This window comes from Cherax quadricarinatus, chromosome 5, assembly GCF_038502225.1.
Source record: "Cherax quadricarinatus isolate ZL_2023a chromosome 5, ASM3850222v1, whole genome shotgun sequence".
Classification (NCBI taxonomy): domain Eukaryota; kingdom Metazoa; phylum Arthropoda; class Malacostraca; order Decapoda; family Parastacidae; genus Cherax; species Cherax quadricarinatus.
The window spans coordinates 60,379,984-60,399,968 of record NC_091296.1 but is presented as its reverse complement, the minus strand read 5'-3'; the positions used below and the strand labels follow the sequence as shown (position 1 = coordinate 60,399,968).

General features: G+C 39.9%; 1 protein-coding gene across 7 annotated transcripts in view; it reads right to left on the bottom strand.

Moving 5' to 3' along the window:
• Positions 1 to 2,048: 2,048 nt before the first annotated feature.
• The window catches only part of LOC128685066 (carbohydrate sulfotransferase 15), a 92,529-nt gene continuing 74,592 nt past the window's right edge, over positions 2,049 to 19,985 (bottom strand). For all 7 annotated transcript variants that reach the window (XM_053771532.2, XM_053771526.2, XM_053771528.2 and 4 more), the window contains 4 exons: positions 15,744 to 15,900; positions 13,729 to 13,879; positions 9,398 to 9,591; positions 2,049 to 2,701 (listed from right to left, as the gene is read on the bottom strand). In XM_053771532.2, coding sequence (XP_053627507.2) covers positions 2,654 to 2,701; positions 9,398 to 9,591; positions 13,729 to 13,879; positions 15,744 to 15,900 — 550 coding nt within the window. In that variant the 3' untranslated portion in view covers positions 2,049 to 2,653. The remainder of the gene's footprint in view (positions 2,702 to 9,397; positions 9,592 to 13,728; positions 13,880 to 15,743; positions 15,901 to 19,985) is intronic.

Genomic DNA, 19,985 nt, shown 5'->3' with positions numbered 1-19,985 from the left:
TTAGATACAGGAGTGATTATGGGAGAGGTAACCACAGAGGTGGGTGTAGAAGATGGGATACCAGAAGTGGGGGGACGTTTTGAAACACGGGAATAAGAAACACGTGGGAGTCTCCCTTGGAGGCGGAGATGAGAAACTGCCATGGCATAAGGGAGACCTTCTGTCTCTTTGAGGTAACGGATTTCCCGCTCGTTTAAATAGACCTGACAACGGCGAGAGTACGAAGGGTGAGCCTCATGACAGTTAAGGCAAGAGGGAGATCGATTGCAAGACGTATTAGAATGGTCATCGGCACCACAGACTGGGCATTCGGCGATAGATCTGCAATATTTCGCTGGATGGCCAAATCGCCAGCAATTTCTACACTGTTGTGGTGTAGGGATCACCTTTCGAACTTGTAACCGATGTCCTGCTATATAAACGGAGGATGGGAGTTCTCGGCTGTCAAAAGTTAAACGAGCCACATTGCTAGGGTATCGTCTCCGCCCACGGGCAGGAAGAACGTAAGTGTCTACCTTGAGGATTGGGAGATCTTGGAGTTCCAGCTGTTCTAGAATGTCGGTGCCACATGTCTGGAAATTTTGTTGAACTATGGTATGGGGCAGAATAACGGTACCACTACAAGAATTGAGGGAATGATGTTTTTCAAGGGTGACAGGAACAGTATCTATATGGGTAAGACGAGAGAGCTCACGAGCCTGGGTAGCATTCTGTACGGTAATGATGCGCGTACCGCTCTTAAGAGCATGAAAAGAAATATCTTTACCAACATGGCGTAGGAGTGCCTTGCCAATACTATGGTCAGAAAGATAGGCAGTAGAGGAAGTTGGTCGTAAAGTGAAGAATTTAGTCCACTGTTCAGTCTGAAACTGAGCGTGGAAAGGTAGTGAAGGACGTGTCGATCGTTTCTGAGAAGAACGAGAAGGTGAAGGTGGAGAAGTATCATCAGCAGGTAATTGTCGTTGACGTTTAGGCGTGGGACCAGAGTTGGTCCGACGTGAAACGGGTCGGCGATTTGAAAATTGCCGCACCGTAGAGGGAGAGGCCGGAAGCATAGTCAGAGGAGAGCGAAGGTCTGATAAATCGAAGGAGTCAGTCGAGGCCTCAGTACCTGAAGCGGGTGAGGAAACAGCACCGGCAATAGGTACAGAGGCATGAGGAATGTCTGAAGAGTGGTCCAAAGACGAGGCGGGGTCAGAACGGGGTGCGGTATCAAGAAGGGGCCCGGGGGTACCAGGTTCATGGACTAGGGCTGCCATGGTTAGGTTACTTCTTTCTTTTTGTTTTTAAGAAAAAAAAAGAAAGAAGAAAAGAAAATAAAAATAAAAAAAAGAAAAAAAAAGGGGGGACCGGGGAGGGATAGTTCCTAGGAGGGATGAAAGGGCCAGAAATCTCCCTCCGCGCCCAAGAGGACTCGACACCGCTAGTAGCGCAGATGCAGCATGGAACCCGTGCCATACCCTACCCTTCATGCCAGTAAACCAGCAATCTGGGATAGCAACCTCACATCTGCCGAGCTACCTCGGTGGACAAAAGAGAGGGCGGCCGGATATCCGCCACAAAGCATACCTCCTTCAGCCACCACCCCCGGAATCCGAAAGGTGGCTTCCAGAGCTACACCCGTCGCCCAAAAGACACCCAAAGCTACTCCGGGATACCGGAGAGGGATCGGGACATCCCTAGGCAATCCAGATTCCACGGCAAACTACGCCACCGCCAAGAAACCTCAACGGAATGGGATGGACCCCGGTGTCCTTTCTCCTACCTAGGAACTAGCGCGCCTGTGGGAGAAATCCCAAAGGACAAAAAGAGGAAGGGCAAAAGGGAGGAGTGGGGAGGAGGAGGAGGAAAGGAAAAAGGGGAGGATGGGGAGGATGGGATAGGGGAGGGGAGATTGGGGGGTAATTAGGTTCGGTCTGAGGAAGAAGACCGATAGGTCTAATTCCTCGGACCAAGAGCCTCTTCACCACGCCAAGGAGCCCCCCTTGAAGAGGACATGATCATTGTTATAATGAAGAAACTGTCAATTCACTTTATATTTTTTAAATAATTTTCTACTATTGAATGGATACATGGAATAACAACTAAGATTCAGTTTACCTTCTTGGATATAATGTTGAACCTGCATTAAACACTGGTGTGGAAAATGTAAGATTTCACACTTTTGTTTTCATTTAACAGTTTTTCTATAACAATATTACATTATTAAAAATTAATAAAAGGTGCCATATGTAAACAAAAGCAATAATAATAATACATTATTATGAAGAACAAAAAAAATTTAATCACACTCTTAAACAGAAAATAAATCACTTATTGAAACAAGAATTCTGAATTTCAACAGACTATTATTTCATAATAAATAGGAACAAATAAATTTTCTACATTTTTAAGTTATGAAAGTTTAAAAAAAAAATTTGATTTCAGTGTGAAAATGTGGGTACCTATTTCCGTAGAGACTAAGGTGCTCTTATTCAGCACACTAGTTGCTACATTATAATTTTTCTGTATTAGATATGAACTTTATAGCATTCACACTGACAAAGTTTCAGATAAGTTTTATATTTAAAATTTTGAAAATACAAGTCTTAAATATTCCTTCTGAAAATGCAGTCAGCACAAGTTCTCATCCAGGAAACATGGGCACTGTGCCCTAGGCATACGAAGATGCTGTAAGATGGCTAGCATTCAGTTCTTCACTCTGAAAATAAAAAAAATCAATATTGCCTAAATTATTATTATAATCAAAAAAGCGCCAAGCCACAAGGGCTATACAGCGAATATTGCCTAGAATCAGTCTGTGAACATTATAGTTTTATCAAACATGGCATATTTGGCTGCTTGCATTATGCAGTACCTTCAATAATGAAAGACAGGTGTTTTTTTTTTTTCCAACGACTAGGCGGTATCCCACCGAGGCAGGGTGACTTAAGTAATTATTGTACTGTATGGATACAATACAGTAACTCCATACAGTTACTCTACATGTACATGCAAGGGAGGACTATCCAAGGAATTGGATCTTTCCTTGGACTGAAGTTGATTGTTTATTCCCCAGATACTGCATGACCCTACAGGTTTATAATTTCTTCAAATAATAATACATGTACAGTAGGGTGTGTAGTACTTGTGTACTCTATCCTTTCTTAAGTAACAAATATTCATAAACAGCTGGGCTTTATCTAAGGAACTGGAGTTTCCCCCTCCCTTTACTTGTATCAAATCTGAGTACCTCCCATGATCAGGCATTGTACAACCATTAAGGGTAAACACTTCCCTGTCAATATAATAATAGCAGAATATGAATACTGCGAGTCTGGAAATGTGTAATAATGTTGACTGTCAATCAGAATAAATTACACTTCTGAAAATTGGAGTTCATTCTAATTTAGTGCTAACTAATCTGAAGAAAACATTTGAAAATTTGGGTTATGCTCCAGAGACCTAAAAAGCCAAGCCAATTTTTTTTTAAATATTGTAAAGCATTAAAAATTACAAACCTTTTCTTACCTTATATTGAGATTGCTGTTACTTGTTCATATAGACCCCTCAAGGGAGGTTCCTTGATGCTGACGAGGGGCTCTTGATCTAGAGAAATGGATCTGTGCTCCGGTTCCCTGAACTGAGCCTGAATACCTTCCTGTCCCCCCCCCCACATGTGCTGTATAATCCTATGGGTTTAGTGCCCCCCCAATATAATAATGTTCATATAGAAGTTTCTGGAGAAGGTTCATGTGGGTCTGAGGAGGATGGTTGTACTTCTTGTGCTTATGTTGATGCAGAGTTGTCAGTAGTGGTCATGTATTGTGTGCACCTTGTTTTTCCCAGCTGTACTTTATACACTTGGTAAGGCATCATCACCTGCTCCAGATCCTGCTTCAAAGCTCTGCCTCTAGACATGTCAGGATTCTTCTCAATGAAAGTCTACAAAGCTAACAATTATATGGTATCACTTAAGTAATCCCTGCAGTGTTAAGTGTTTATTTTAGTTATTCTTCATCCTTATGTTCTTTTATCTCTCTCCTAACTAGGAATTAAGGTCCTCCAGCATTTCTTCTGCAGATGCATCATCTTCAATGACTTCATGCATATCTTGAAAGCCCTCACGTGTCACCACTTGTCGGTCAATTTTCTTGACCACTTACTGAGGAAATGCCAGAGAAATTCTCCACAGCTGCCAATAACTGACCCCAACTTGCATTTAGAGTTTAATGGGGCACTTTCTTACGTGCCACTTATGTATGCAAATGCATCTGAAGAAAGTTATGCTAGAACTCTGGCACTCCAGTCTTAGTTCTCATCTACTGCCATTGAGTTTTTCATTACCTTTCATGCATAGTGGCATCCAAGTCTTAACTCCTCAATCCATTGATTACATCAAGTGGGTTAAACACAATAAAGTGGACCCCCGGTTAACGATATTTTTTCACTCCAGAAGTATGTTCAGGTGCCAGTACTGACCGAATTTGTTCCCATAAGAAATATTGTGAAGTAGATTAGTCCATTTCAGACCCCCAAACATACACGTACAAACGCACTTACATAAATACACTTACATAATTGGTCACATTCGGAGGTAATCGTTATGCTGGGGTCCACTGTATTGACATTTGGGTTCACAGACTGCAACATTTGAGGGAAAAAATTCATAGCATGTACTACCATGGCCCCATCTCATCTTTTCCCACTCTTCAGCATTCAACACTGACTTTTTTTTTCCATGCTGTATTTTTCCATCTACAATTTCTTAGTTATGCTAAAATAATCTCGTGGAGTCTAATTAAATTCTAATTGGTGATCTACTGTATACTGGTTTCGTACTTGAAATTTTTTAGAGGAATCCTTTACGTATACACTAATAGAAATATACTATGTAGTATTACTTCAGCACTGAAAGTCAAAGTATATCGATCCTTAACCCTTTCACTGTCAGGACCCCTAAAATAAAAATGGCTGTGCGTGCACATTTAAAAAAAAAATTGTGTAATGATACAGAAACTTTTCCTGGAGGTAATGGCACCAAAAGTATGAAATTTGATGGAAAACTTATAGAATTACACAGGCTCAAAGTTAGTGGTCTAGGTGCAATTTACTCGCTGGCGATTTTGTCAACACCGAATCCTATTTTAAGCCAATTCCACTGATCATTCGATCAAATTCTTAGTTATTTCGTTAATATGCCTTCCGTCCTCTCAACTGAGCACAAGAAACCATCCATTCAACTAGCAGCTCTACCCTATAGTGTACATAAGTTTGTAAACTGACCAATTTTACACAAAAAAAAAAAAAAAATTAATTTTAAAAACAAATATCAAAATATACAGTGTAGACATTCCAGTCACTTTCTTCTGTTCATTAATACATTCCTAGGCCTCTCCTATATTACACTTACCTTCCATTTTCCATCCACAGGAAAATTGGCAAAAAATGAATATTTCCACTAATTTGAAACTAATTTAAAGCTGCTTTGTCCTGAAACCAACCATAATAATCTCCATATAAATAGCATATCTTCTAAGAAACAGCCAATAAAACCATGAAAACCATTCTAGAAAACACCTCAAATTTACTATTTGAAACCAAACAAGGTCAGAACCACTTGCAGCAGGATTTTCTTTTTATACTGTACACATTCACTGCATAGACCAATTCTCTCATATCTAGGCTAAAATTTACCACTCGCAGCTTATCTGAGGAAGCTGAGCTCATAACACAGATCTACAAGAGACAGTGAAAGAGTAATAAACTACATTATTCTATTTTGTATGCCCCTCAAGATAAATGGCTTAATCCTAGTGAAGGACTACTGATCCAAGGAACTAAAGCTACCCTTCCCTCTTCTTGGATCAAACATGATTATCCCCAATTTCCCATGTATGTGCTATGATCCTCATGGGTTAAACACTTCCCCATGAATCTACAAGTGCCCTTTCTTGGATTAAAATCATCTGCTTCCCAATCACTTAGTGCTGCATGACCCATACTGGTTTAGCATTTCCCCATTATGAGAATCTACTAAATAACAAAAAAAAAGGCACAATACCGTGACTGGAACGATACACAAATAACCCGCACATAGAAGAGAGGAGCTTACGAGGACGTTTCGGTCCGACTTGGACCATTTACAAAGTCACACTAACCAGAAGTGGAGCACGACAGCTATGGAGGAGGAGGAGGAAGAGGAAGAGGAGGAAGAGGAAGAGGAGGAAGAGGAAGAGGAGGAGGAGGAATAGTAGTAGTAGTAGGAGGAGTAGTAGTAGTAGGAGGAGTAGTAGTAGTAGGAGTAGTAGTAGGAGGAGTAGTAGTAGTAGGAGTAGTAGTAGTAGTAGTAAAGGAGGAGCCAGTCAAATACAAAGAAAGGGGAGCACTGCAAAGGAGCTAGGTGCCCACAGAGAGAGAGCAAGTGCACAGAGGTGAGGGGAAGTGATGAAATAAATAATGAAGGAACAGAAACACACGGCAGAAGAAAGACAAAAAAGGAAAGAGGAAAGGGGGAAAAGGGAGAACAAATTGTTGGATAACAACAATTTAAAATAAAGGCTTTACATAAAGCCTGAGGAGGCAATTATATTTATTTAAAGTGCAGTGTACAAAAAATTCTGATTATAAGCATTTTTTTTTTTTTTAACAAGTTGGCCATCTCCTACCTAGGTAGGGTGACCCAAAAAGAAAGAAAATACCTTCATCATCATTCAACACTGTCACCTCACTCATACATAATCACTGTTTTTGCAAAGGTGCCCAGAACACAACAGTTTAGAAGCATACATGTATAAAGATATACAACATATCCCTCCAAACTGCCAATATCCCAAACCCCTCCTTTAAAGAGCAGGCATTGTACTTCCCATTTCCAGTATTCAAGTCCGGCTATATAAAAATAACCGGTTTCCCTGAATCCCTTCACTAAATATTACCCTGCTCACACTCCAACAGCTCGTCAGGTCCAAGTCCCTTCCCCACAAAACCTCCTTTACCCCCTCCCTCCAACCTTTTCGAGGACAACCCCTACCCTGCCTTCCTTCCTCTACAGATTTATACGCTCTCCATGCCATTCTACTTTCATCCATTCTCTCTAAATGACCAAACCATCTCAACAACCCCTCTTCAGCCCTCTGACTCATACTTTTATTAACTCCACACCTTCTAATTTCCACACTCCGAATTCTCTGCATAATATTTACACCACACATTGCCCTTAGACAGGACATCTCCACCGCCTCCAACTGCCTCCTCGCTGCAGCATTTACAACCCAAGCCTCACAACCATAAGTGTGTTGGTACCACTATACAGTGGACCCCCGCATAACGATATTATTTCAATCCAGAAGTCTGTTTGGGTGCCGTTATAGACCGAATTTGTTCCCATAAGAAATATTGTGAATTAGATTAATCCATTTCAGACCCCTAAAAATACACCTACAAAAGCACTTACAAAAATAAACTTACATAATTGGTCAAGTTGGGAGCTGATCGTTATCCGGGGGTCCACTGTACTTTCATACATTCCCTTCTTTGCCTCCACAGATAATGTTTTTTTGTCTCCACATATATCTCAATGCACCACTCACCGTTTTTCCTTCATCAATTCTACGATTAACCTCATCCTTCATAAATCCATCCACTGACACGTCAACTCCCAAATATCCGAAAACATTCACTTCTTCCATACTCCTCTCCAATTTGATATCCAATTTTTCTTTATCTAAATCATTTGATACCCTCATCACCTTACTCTTTTCTATGTTCACTTTCAACTTTCTACCTTTACACACACTCCCAAACTCATCCACTAACCTTTGCAACTTTTCTTTAGAATGTCCCATAAGCACAGTATCATCAGCAAAAAGTAGCTGTCAATTCCCATTTTGTATTTGATTCCCCATAATTTAAACCCACTCCCCAACACCCTAGCATTTACTTCTTTTACAACCCCATCTATAAATATATTAACCCTTTCAGAGTTTTTGACGTACTAGTACGGCTTACGCACCAGGGTTATTGACGTACTAGTACACCTAAATTCTAGCGCCTTCAAATCTAGCGAGAGAAAGCTGGTAGGCCTACATATGAAAGAATGGGTCTATGTGGTCAGTATAAAAAAAATCCTGCAGCACACAGTGCGTAATGAGAAAAAAAAACTTTGACCGTGTTTTTGGATTAAAACAGCGAATTTGCACTGCATTTCTGTATGGTATTTATGGGTGTATTCTAGTTTTCCTGGTCTCATTTTACAGAATGGAAGACATATTACAGAAATTGAGATGATTTTGACTGGTTTCACAGTGAAAAGTACCTTGAAATTGAGCTCAAAGTAGCAGAAATGTTCGATTTTTACCAAAGTTCAAAAGTAAACAAATCATGCCAAGCGTCCAATACACGTCAACTGATGAATCTAATATTCTTTCACAAGTGTGCTGATATTATTTATACCATTTCTACACTAATGCAGTAGTCTGCATAACAGTAAATCTTCTATTTTTTGTAAGAATAAAAATTCAAAGTGGAAAGCAAAAGAAATATAAGAGGGGCCTGGGGACATGACTAACAAACAGAGAACTTCTTATTTTAGTGCCAGGAATGTCTTTCTTGTTTATTCTGGACCCTATTTGGAAATTGGCATCATCTGAAATTTGTGTGAAATTGGCAAAATTGCCAATTTCTAACCACTTTATTGGATAGTTGAAAATGGTAAATGGGTGGTTTCTTGTACTCATTTGATAGAAACAATGGAGTTCTAGCGAAATAAATATGATGTTTGTCGACTAGTGCACAGGAATTGGCCAAAAATAGGGCTCAAAGTGGGCGGAATAGCCGATGCGTAAACATCGGCAAGACTAACTTCACGAGAGCATAATTCCGTAAGTTTTCCATCAAATTTCATACTTTTGGTGTCATTATGATCGGGAAAAGATTCTCTATCATTTCATAAGAAAAAATAATTTTTTTTTTCCAAAAAATTTTCGACCCCAAGAACAAGTTTAGGAGAGGGCCTCTCGACCCTGAGAGGGTTAAACAACCATGGTGACATTACACATCCCTGCCTAAGACCTACTTTTACCGGGAGGTAGTCTCCCTCTCTTCTACACACCCTAACCTGAGCCTTACTATCCTCATAGAAACTCTTTACAGCATTTAGTAACTTACCACCTATTCCATATACTTGCAACATCTGCCACATTGCTCCCCTATCCACTATCATATGCTTTTTCTAAATCCATAAATGCAATGAAAACTTCCCTACCTTTATCTAAATATTGTTCACATATATGCTTCAATATAAACACTTGATCTACACATCCCCTACCCACTCTAAAACCTCCTTAGTCATCCATAATCCTACATTCTGTTTTGCCTCTAATTCTTTCAATAATAACCCTACCATATGCATACGTACCTTTAAATAAATATCTTCCCATTCATATCTTGAATCTTTTAAAAGATCAGCCAAATCTCTGTTGTATGGTTTGTAAAATTCTTTGAGAATTTTTTCAGATGATTCCAGCATCTTTCCAATTGTGGGCTTCTTCCAATTCTTGTTGAGAACTGGAGCCATGTTCACCACCTTCTCTTCTTCCTCAGTTAATGCCCCTGTAGGAAAACTTTTTTAAGACAGTGTAGGACATTTAAAGTTTCCAAAACACTAGTGACCCAAATTTTTAATTATGGTTAAGACATTAGATATCAGACATGATATCTTAAATGCACTTTTATTTGTACAATGGTACCCCAAGTTTTGAACTGCTCCCAACTCAACCAATTATGCAAGTTTATTATTGTAAGTGCATTTGCAAGGGTATTTTTGGGGATCTGAAACTGACTAATCTAATTTACATTCCTTATGCGAACAAATTCATTCAGTAGCGGCACTCGAACAGCCTTCTGGAACGAAGAAAGTTCGAAACTCGGGGAACCACTGTAGCATGTTAATGTACGGGTGCTCTTTATTTTGCTAGACTATTATTTTCTTAAATTGCTCTGAGGCATTGAAGAGCTGCTTCATATACTGCACCTTTCAAGGAGTGCACTTTGATGCTGCTGACAGGCTCTTGATCACTGTCTCTAGATTAAACTTGATTGCCTCCTATTCTTCAGATGCTATGTGAGCCTACTGGTTTAGCACAACCCTCATGAATGTAATAATTTATGTATTATTTTTTTTTTATTAACACACTGGCTGATTCCCACCAAGGCAGGGTGGCCCGAAAAAGAAAAATTTTCACCATCATTCACTCCATCACTGTCTTGCCAGAAGGGTGCTTTACACTACAGTTTTTAAACTGCAACGTTAACACTCCTCCTTCAGAGTGCAGGCACTGCACTTCCCATCTCCAGGGCTCGAGTCCGGCCTGCCAGTTTTCCCGAATCCCTTCATAAATGTTACTTTGCTCACACTCCAACAGCACGTCAAGTATTAAAAACCATTTGTCTCCATTCACTCCTATCAAACACGCTCACGCATGCCTGCTGGAAGTCCAAGCCCCTCACACACAAAACCTCCTTTACCCCCTCCCTCCAACCTTTCCTAGGCCGACCCCTACCCCGCCTTCCTTCCACTACAGACTGATACACTCTTGAAGTCATTCTGTTTTGCTCCATTCTCTCTACATGTCCGAACCACCTCAACAACCCTTCCTCAGCCCTCTGGACAAGTTTTGGTAATCCCGCACCTCCTCCTAACTTCCAAACTACGAATTCTCTGCATTATATTCACACCACACATTGCCCTCAGACATGACATCTCCACTGCCTCCAGCCTTCTCCTCGCTACAACATTCATCACCCATGCTTCACACCCATATAAGAGCGTTGGTAAAACTATACTCTCATACATTCCCCTCTTTGCCTCCAAGGACAAAGTTCTTTGTCTCCACAGACTCCTAAGTGCACCACTCACCCTTTTCCCCTCATCAATTCTATGATTCACCTCATCTTTCATAGACCCATCCGCTAACACGTCCACTCCCAAATATCTGAATACATTCACCTCCTCCATACTCTCTCCCTCCAATCTGATATCCAATCTTTCATCACCTAATCTTTTTATCTTCATAACCTTACTCTTTCCTGTATGTATTCACTTTTAATTTTCTTCTTTTGCACACCCTACCAAATTCATCCACCAATCTCTGTAACTTCTCTTCAGAATCTCCCAAGAGCACAGTGTCATCAGCAAAGAGCAACTGTGACAACTCCCACTTTATGTGTGATTCTTTATCTTTTAACTCCACGCCTCTTGCCAAGACCCTCGCATTTACTTCTCTTACAACCCCATCTATAAATATATTAAACAACCATGGTGACATCACACATCCTTGTCTAAGGCCTACTTTTACTGGGAAATAATCTCCCTCTTTCCTACATACTCTAACTTGAGCCTCACTATCCTCGTAAAAACTCTTCACTGCTTTCAGTAACCTACCTCCTACACCATACACTTGCAACATCTGCCACATTGCCCCCTTATCCACCCTGTCATATGCCTTTTCCAAATCCATAAATGCCACAAAAACCTCTTTAGCCTAATCTAAATACTGTTCACTTATATGTTTCACTGTAAACACCTGGTCCACACACCCCCTACCTTTCCTAAAGCCTCCTTGTTCATCTGCTATCCTATTCTTCGTCTTACTCTTAATTCTTTCAATAATAACTCTACCATACACTTTACCAGGTATACTCAACAGACTTATCCCCCTATAATTTTTGCACTCTTTTGTCCCCTTTGCCTTTACACAAAGGAACTATGCATGCTCTCTGCCAATCCCTAGGTACCTTACCCTCTTCCATACATTTATTAAATAATTGCACCAACCACTCCAAAACTATATCCCCGCCTGCTTTTAACATTTCTATCTTTATCCCATCAATTCCGGCTGCCTTACCCCCTTTCATTTTACCTACTGCCTCACGAACTTCCCCCACACTCACAACTGGCTCTTCCTCACTCCTACAAGATGTTATTCCTCCTTGCCCTATACACGAAATCACAACTTCCCTATCTTCATCAACATTTAACAATTCCTCAAAATATTCCCTCCATCTTCCCAATACCTCTAACTCTCCATTTAATAACTCTCCTCTCCTATTTTTAACTGACAAATCCATTTGTTCTCTAGGCTTCCTTAACTTGTTAATCTCACTCCAAAACTTTTTCTTATTTTCAACAAAATTTGTTGATAACGTCTCACTCACTCTCTCATTTGCTCTCTTTTTACATTGCTTCACCACTCTCTTAACCTCTCTCTTTCTCCATATACTCTTCCCTCCTTGCATCACTTCTAATTTGTAAAAACTTCTCATATGCTAACTTTTTCTCCCTTACTACTCTCTTTACATCATCATTCCACCAATCGCTCCTCTTCCCTCCTGCACCCACTTTCCTGTAACCACAAACTTCTGCTGAACACTAACACTACATTTTTAAACCTACCCCATACCTCTTCGACCCCATTGCCTATGCTCTCATTTGCCCATCTATCCTCCAATAGCTGTTTATATCTTACCCTAACTGCCTCCTCTTTTAGTTTATAAGCCTTCACCTCTCTCTTCCCTGATGCTTCTATTCTCCTTGTATCCCATCTACCTTTTACTCTCAGTGTAGCTACAACTAAAAAGTGATCTGATATATCTATGGCCCCTCTATAAACATGTACATCCTGAAGTCTACTCAACAGTCTTTTATCTACCAATACATAATCCAACAGACTACTGTCATTTCGCCCTACATCATATCTTGTATACTTATTATCCTCTTTTTCTTAAAATATGTATTACCTATAACTAAACCCCTTTCTATACAAAGTTCAATCAAAGGGCTCCCATTATCATTTACACCTGGCACCCCAAACTTACCTACCACACCCTCTCTAAAAGTTTCTCCTACTTTAGCATTCAGGTCCCCTACCACAATTACTCTCTCACTTGGTTCAAAGGCTCCTATACATTCACTTAACATCTCCCAAAATCTCTCTCTCTCCTCTACATTCCTCTCTTCTCCAGGTGCATACACGCTTATTATGACCCACTTTTCGCATCCAACCTTTACTTTAATCCACATAATTCTTGAATTTACACATTCATATTCTCTTTTCTCCTTCCATAACTGATCCTTCAACATTACTGCTACCCCTTCCTTAGCTCTAACTCTCTCAGATACTCCAGATTTAATCCCATTTATTTCCTCCCACCGAAACTCCCCTACCCCCTTCAGCTTTGTTTCGCTTAGGGCCAGGACATCCAACTTCTTTTTATTCATAACATCAGCAATCGTCTGTTTATTGTCATTCGCACTACATCCACGCACATTCAAGCATCCAGGTTTTGTAAAGTTTTTCTTCTTCTCTTTTTTAGTAAATGTCTACAAGAGAAGGGGTTACTAGCCCATTGCTCCCGGCATAATTTATATACAGGAGCATAATTCAAAAATTAACTGCAATGATTAGATAAGATAAAATCATCCGAGTTGTGTTGATAATACTTGACATTCCCTACACAGATATTCAATACATTTCTTTAAATACTGGTCATTCTCAATGTGCAAATATCACAATTCAAATGACTTTAGCAGTGTACAAAACATATAGGCTTTGGCATAAAGAAAATAACTTGAATAAGGATCAAAATGATTATTGTAATTAATATTTGAGAATTAAATTCCCAAAGGAAGCATGCCATGAAAAATGTACACAGTAGATACTGAAAATCATTAGTTTTAAATTTACTTACTTAAACCGAGGTGGCGATAGATAGAAATGATAGTTTCTGCTACATTCTGGTGATAATCTTCCATTCTCAGTACCAAAATCTGGTCTTTGTGGAATACCTTCAACCAGTCACGAAGAAATAGGCTATATAAACCATTATGCAAACGTACCCCCTGTTAAAGGAAGAAAATGGTTTCAACATTATTCAGTAATATACATGTATAAGCTAAATATACATTACCTTCGTGGGAAGTTGCTTGGTCTTGGTGAAGGTCTCTTGATCTCAAAGATTATAATTACTTTCCTCTTCCTCAGATCAAACCTGATTACATCCTATTCTCTAGGGTATTTGAGGCATTGCACAGCAGAAAAGAATAATTAAAGAATGGAGACAGTTAAAGTTTTGATACTTATTTCAACTCTTACCTCCAGCTGCATGGAAGATAGAAGTATGATAATTTATAAAAAGATAAAACATTAAGGAATTGACGAATTAGACTGATTACAGTGACTCCAGGCTGAGGGTCTGATTACCTTAAACTCCTTCTGATCTTCACCATTCCTGTGTTTAGAACTGATGAAGCCACTGCATGGAGAAATGTTTCCTCAATAAAGATACCCAAGTGTTGCACGTGTGTAATTCATCAACTTGTCGGTTCTCTGCACAGTTTATCTACATTAAGGAATTTATTTGTTCACTAACTGTGTTTTGACACAGGGGCACTTATTCTTTTGTTCCATGCAAGGCTTTATCTATATGAATTTTAAAGAAAATTTATATATTGCACTTAAGATTACCATTTATTCAGCCTCTCCTGGGAAGGTAAGGAGGCACACACAAAAAAAAAAGTAAAAATAAAAAACTGTTGTCCAGAGGGCTGAGGAAGGGTTGTTGAGGTGGTTCGGACATGTAGAGAGAATGGAGCGAAACAGAATGACTTCAAGAGTGTATCAGTCTGTAGTGGAAGGAAGGCGGGGTAGGGGTCGGCCTAGGAAAGGTTGGAGGGAGGGGGTAAAGGAGGTTTTGTGTGCGAGGGGCTTGGACTTCCAGCAGGCATGCGTGAGCGTGTTTGATAGGAGTGAATGGAGACAAATGGTTTTTAATACTTGACGTGCTGTTGGAGTGTGAGCAAAGTAACATTTGTGAAGGGATTCAGGGAAACCGGCAGGCCGGACTGGAGTCCTGGAGATGGGAAGTACAGTGCCTGCACTCTGAAGGAGGGGTGTTAATGTTGCAGTTTAAAAACTGTAGTGTAAAGGACCCTTCTGGCAAGACAGTGATGGAGTGAATGATGGTGAAAGTTTTTCTTTTTCGGGCCACCCTGCCTTGGTGGGAATCGGCCAGTGTGATAATAAAAAAAAAAAAAAAAAAAAAAGGAGAGTAAAAAAATGCGATAAGATTTTGTTTGGATTTTTAACCCTGGAGGGTTAGCCGCCCAGGATAACCCAAGAAAGTCAGTGCGTCATTGAGGACTAACTTATTTCCATTGGGGTCCTCAATCTTGTCCCCCAGGATGAGGATGCAACCCACACCAGTCGACTAATACCCAGGTACCTATTTGCTGCTAGGTGAACATGACAACAGGTGTAAGGAAACACATCAAAATGTTTCCACCCGCCAGGGATTGAACCCGGGCCCTCAGTGTGTGAAGTGAGAGCTATAGCCACCAGGCCACCTGATCATCACTTTTTATTTTTTTTTACAATTTTTGTATCGTCTGATTAGGTGGAGGACTGAATATGCCTGCCAAATATTGTTCAAAGCAGAATAATCACTCACCAGATAAACAGATTATTTACTATACAGTATAATGCATCCAAAATTCAACAACACATGAAAAGATCTTCATAGTATATGCTATTAAAATTTTGGAAGCCTTTTTTCCATTTTCAAAATATTATATTACTTCATAAAAGCTGACTATAAATTTAAACACACACACAAATCATATTAGCATAGCAAGACAAAATCTAGGTCTTCACATAAGCTGATACACAACGTGCAAGATCAATCTTCAATGACATGCAAATACTTACCAAGCTATTTTGCAAAGTCTTGTTATATGCACAGGTCCTGTCAGAATACTGTCTGGTACAGTCTTGCCATTTCTGTATGGAGTCTTTAACATTCCTGTCAAAGGTTTCTGGAGATAAGCTTGTTTTCTTGGTGAAGAAAAGATAACTTGAATACAGCCTGGAATATCAGACAGCAAATTAATGGTGCATTAAAAATAGACAGTCAAGTGTTTTAAAGAATCTCAGCATAAATAACTAATAAATATTCAAGTAATATTCTGCTTTTCTAAAATCCAATTACATCTAGAATTCCCAAGTACTAGATCCAAAATATTGAATGAAAATACTCTTCATTCTCATATTAACTTTAGATACGAATACATCCTTGAATTAAAAGGTACCAAATCTTTACACAGGTTAATTGATGCACTTTCTTCTGGCAGTGAGGGAAAGCTTCAATCAAAGAAATAGAAAAATATAATTTTTCTTTAAACACTCAGGCCATCTCCCACTGAGGTAGGGTGACCTGTCATTCATTCAGTCACTGACTTGCAAGAAGGTTGCTAACATCACTGCTCAGATGATCCTCAAAACCAAAACATCACTTCTAGGAACCTAAATATCCTGAAAATCTATAACTGGAATGAAACTAAAATTGAACTTGAATGTGATTTTATATTAACCCTTTCAGGGTCGGCAGGCCCTCTCCTAAACTTGTTCTTAGGGTTGGAAATTTTTGGAAAAAAAAAAAAAAATATTTTTTCTTATGAAATGATAGAGAATCTTTTCCCAATCATAATGACACCAAAAGTATGAAATTTGATGGAAAACTTACGGAATTATGCTCTCGCGACGTTAGCGGTCTTGATGTTGTTTACACATCGGCGATTTCGCCCACTTTGAGCACTATTTTCGGCCAATTCCAATGTACCAGTTGACAAATATCATAACTATTTTGCTAGAACCCCATTTTTTCCTATCAAATGAGTACAAGAAACCACCCATTTACCGATTTCAACTATCCAAAAAAGTGGTCAGAATTTGGCAATTTTGCCAATTTCACACAAATTTCAAAAGATGCCAATTTCCCAATAGGGTCCAGAATAAACATGAAAGACATTCCTGGCACTAAAATAACATTTCCTCTGTTCATTAGTCACGTCCCCAGGCCTCTGTTACATTTCTTTTCTTTTCCACTTTGAATTTTTATTCTCACAAAAAATAGAAGATTTACTGTTATGCAGACTACTGCATTAGTGTAGAAATGGTGTAGAAATGATATAAATAATATCAGCGCACTTGTGAAAGAATATTAGACTTACCAGTTGACGTGTATTGGACGCATGGCATGTTTTGTTTACTTTTGAACTTTGGGAAAAATCGAACATTTCTGCTACTTTGAGCTCAATTTAAAGGTACTTTTGATCGTGAAACCAATTAAAAATCATCTCAATTTCCGTAATGTGTCTTCCATTCTATAAAATGAGACCAGGAAAACTAGAATAAAACCATAAATATCACACGAAAATACACTGCAAAGTCGTCGTTTTAAACCAAAAACACTGTCGGAGTTTTTTTCTCATTATGCACTGTGTGCTGCAGGATTTTTTTTATACTGCGCACGCTGACCACATAGACCCATTCTTTCATATGTAGGCTTACCAACTTTCTCTCGCTAGATTTGAAGGAGCTAGAATTTATGCGTACTAGTACGGCACCAACCCTGGCGTGCAAGCCGTACTAGTATGGCACCAACCCTGAAAGGGTTAAACCAGAACTTTTGATTAAAAACTAGAAAATGGAATATGGAAAAATAACGAGATGAATATTAAAAAAAATATAGCAGAGGGCCTATACAAATGTAGATAAAAGACATTCACAAGTGAAGATTACAAAATGTGAAAATTTGCATGAGCCATTGTCATATATATAAACTAATTTGACAAAATGAAAGTGCTTGTATTACACACTACAGGACAGATAAGGCAATAAAAGAAAAAATACAAATATTGTATTTTAAAACAATATACTCAGATCACAACATAATTGAGGTTCAGACATGTATGCGTGGAGCCCCAGACCGACATAATGAGATTAGTCACGAGGGAGCATTCACCAAATTCAACTTCAATAACAAAAACATAAAATGGGACCAAGTAAACCAAGTCCTAACCGATATAAGCTGGGAAGATATACTAAGCAACACAGACCCCAACTTATGCCTAGAACAGATTAACTTGGTGGCACTCGATGTATGCACAAGGCTTATTCCTCTAAGAAAAAGGAGGAGTAGATGTAAAATAGAAAGACAGGCGCTCCCTTTACAGGCGATGGAAAAGAATAACAGAGCGGCTAAAAGAGGTCAATATATCTGAAATGCGTAGGGAGACACTGGTCAGAGAAATAGCAAGCATCGAACTTAAGCTAAAGGAATCTTATAGGAGTCAGGAATCGCAGGAAGAACTAAAAGCCATAAATGAAATCAAAAGAAACCCAAAGTATTTCTTCTCCTATGCCAAATCAAAGTCGAGAACAACGTCCAGTATTGGGCCCCTACTTAAACAAGATGGGTCCTACACAGATGACAGCAAGGAAATGAGTGAGCTACTCAAGTCCCAATATGACTCAGTTTTTAGCAAGCCGCTAACCAGACTGAGAGTCGAAGATCAAAATTAATTTTTTATGAGAGAGTCACAGAATTTGGTTAACACAAGCCTATCCGATGTTATCCTGACGCCAAATGACTTTGAACAGGCGATAAATGACATGCCCATGCGCTCTGCTCCAGGGCCAGACTCATGGAACTCCGTGTTCATCAAGAACTGCAAGAAGCCCCTATCACGAGCCTTTTCCATCCTATGGAGAGGGAGCATGGACACGGGGGTCGTCCCACAGTTACTAAAAACAACAGACATAGCCCCACTCCACAAAGGGGGCAGTAAAGCAACAGCAAAGAACTACAGACCGATAGCACTAACATCCCATATCATAAAAATCTTTGAAAGGGTCCTAAGAAGCAAGATCACCACCCATCTAGAAACCCATCAGTTACACAACCCAGGGCAACATGGGTTTAGAACAGGTCGCTCCTGTCTGTCTCAACTATTGGATCACTACGACAAGGTCCTAGATGCACTAGAAGACAAAAAGAATGCAGATGTAATATATACAGACTTTGCAAAAGCCTTTGACAAGTGTGACCATGGCGTAATAGCGCACAAAATGCGTGCTAAAGGAATAACAGGAGAAGTCGGTCGATGGATCTATAATTTCCTCGCTAACAGAACACAGAGAGTAGTCGTCAACAGAGTAAAGTCCGAGGCAGCTACGGGGAAAAGCTCTGTTCCACAAGGCACAGTACTCGCTCCCATCTTGTTCCTCACCCTCATATCCGACATAGATAAGGATGTCAGCCACAGCACTGTGTCTTCCTTTGCAGATGACACCCGAATCTGCATGACAGTGTCTTCCATTGCAGACACTGCAAGGCTCCAGGCGGACATCAACCAAATCTTTCAGTGGGCTGCAGAAAACAATATGAAGTTCAACGATGAGAAATTTCAATTACTCAGATATGGTAAACACGAGGAAATTAAATCTTCATCAGAGTACAAAACAAATTCTGGCCACAAAATAGAGCGAAACACCAATGTCAAAGACCTGGGAGTGATCATGTCGGAGGATCTCACCTTCAAGGACCATAACATTGTATCAATCGCATCTGCTAGAAAAATGACAGGATGGATAATGAGAACCTTCAAAACTAGGGAGGCCAAGCCCATGATGACACTCTTCAGGTCACTTGTTCTATCTAGGCTGGAATATTGCTGCACAATAACAGCACCTTTCAAGGCAGGTGAAATTGCTGACCTAGAAAATGTACAGAGAACCTTCACGGCGCGCATAACGGAGATAAAACACCTCAATTACTGGGAGAGCTTGAGGTTCCTAAACCTGTATTCCCTGGAACGCAGGCGGGAGAGATACATGATTATATACACCTGGAAAATCCTAGAGGGACTAGTACCGAACTTGCACACGAAAATCACTCACTACGAAAGCAAATGACTTGGCAGACGATGCAACATCCCCCCAATGAAAAGCAGGGGTGTCACTAGCACGTTAAGAGACCATACAATAAGTGTCAGGGGCCCGAGACTGTTCAACTGCCTCCCAGCATACATAAGGGGGATTACCAACAGACCCCTGACAGTCTTCAAGCTGGCACTGGACAAGCACCTAAAGTCGGTTCCTGACCAGCCG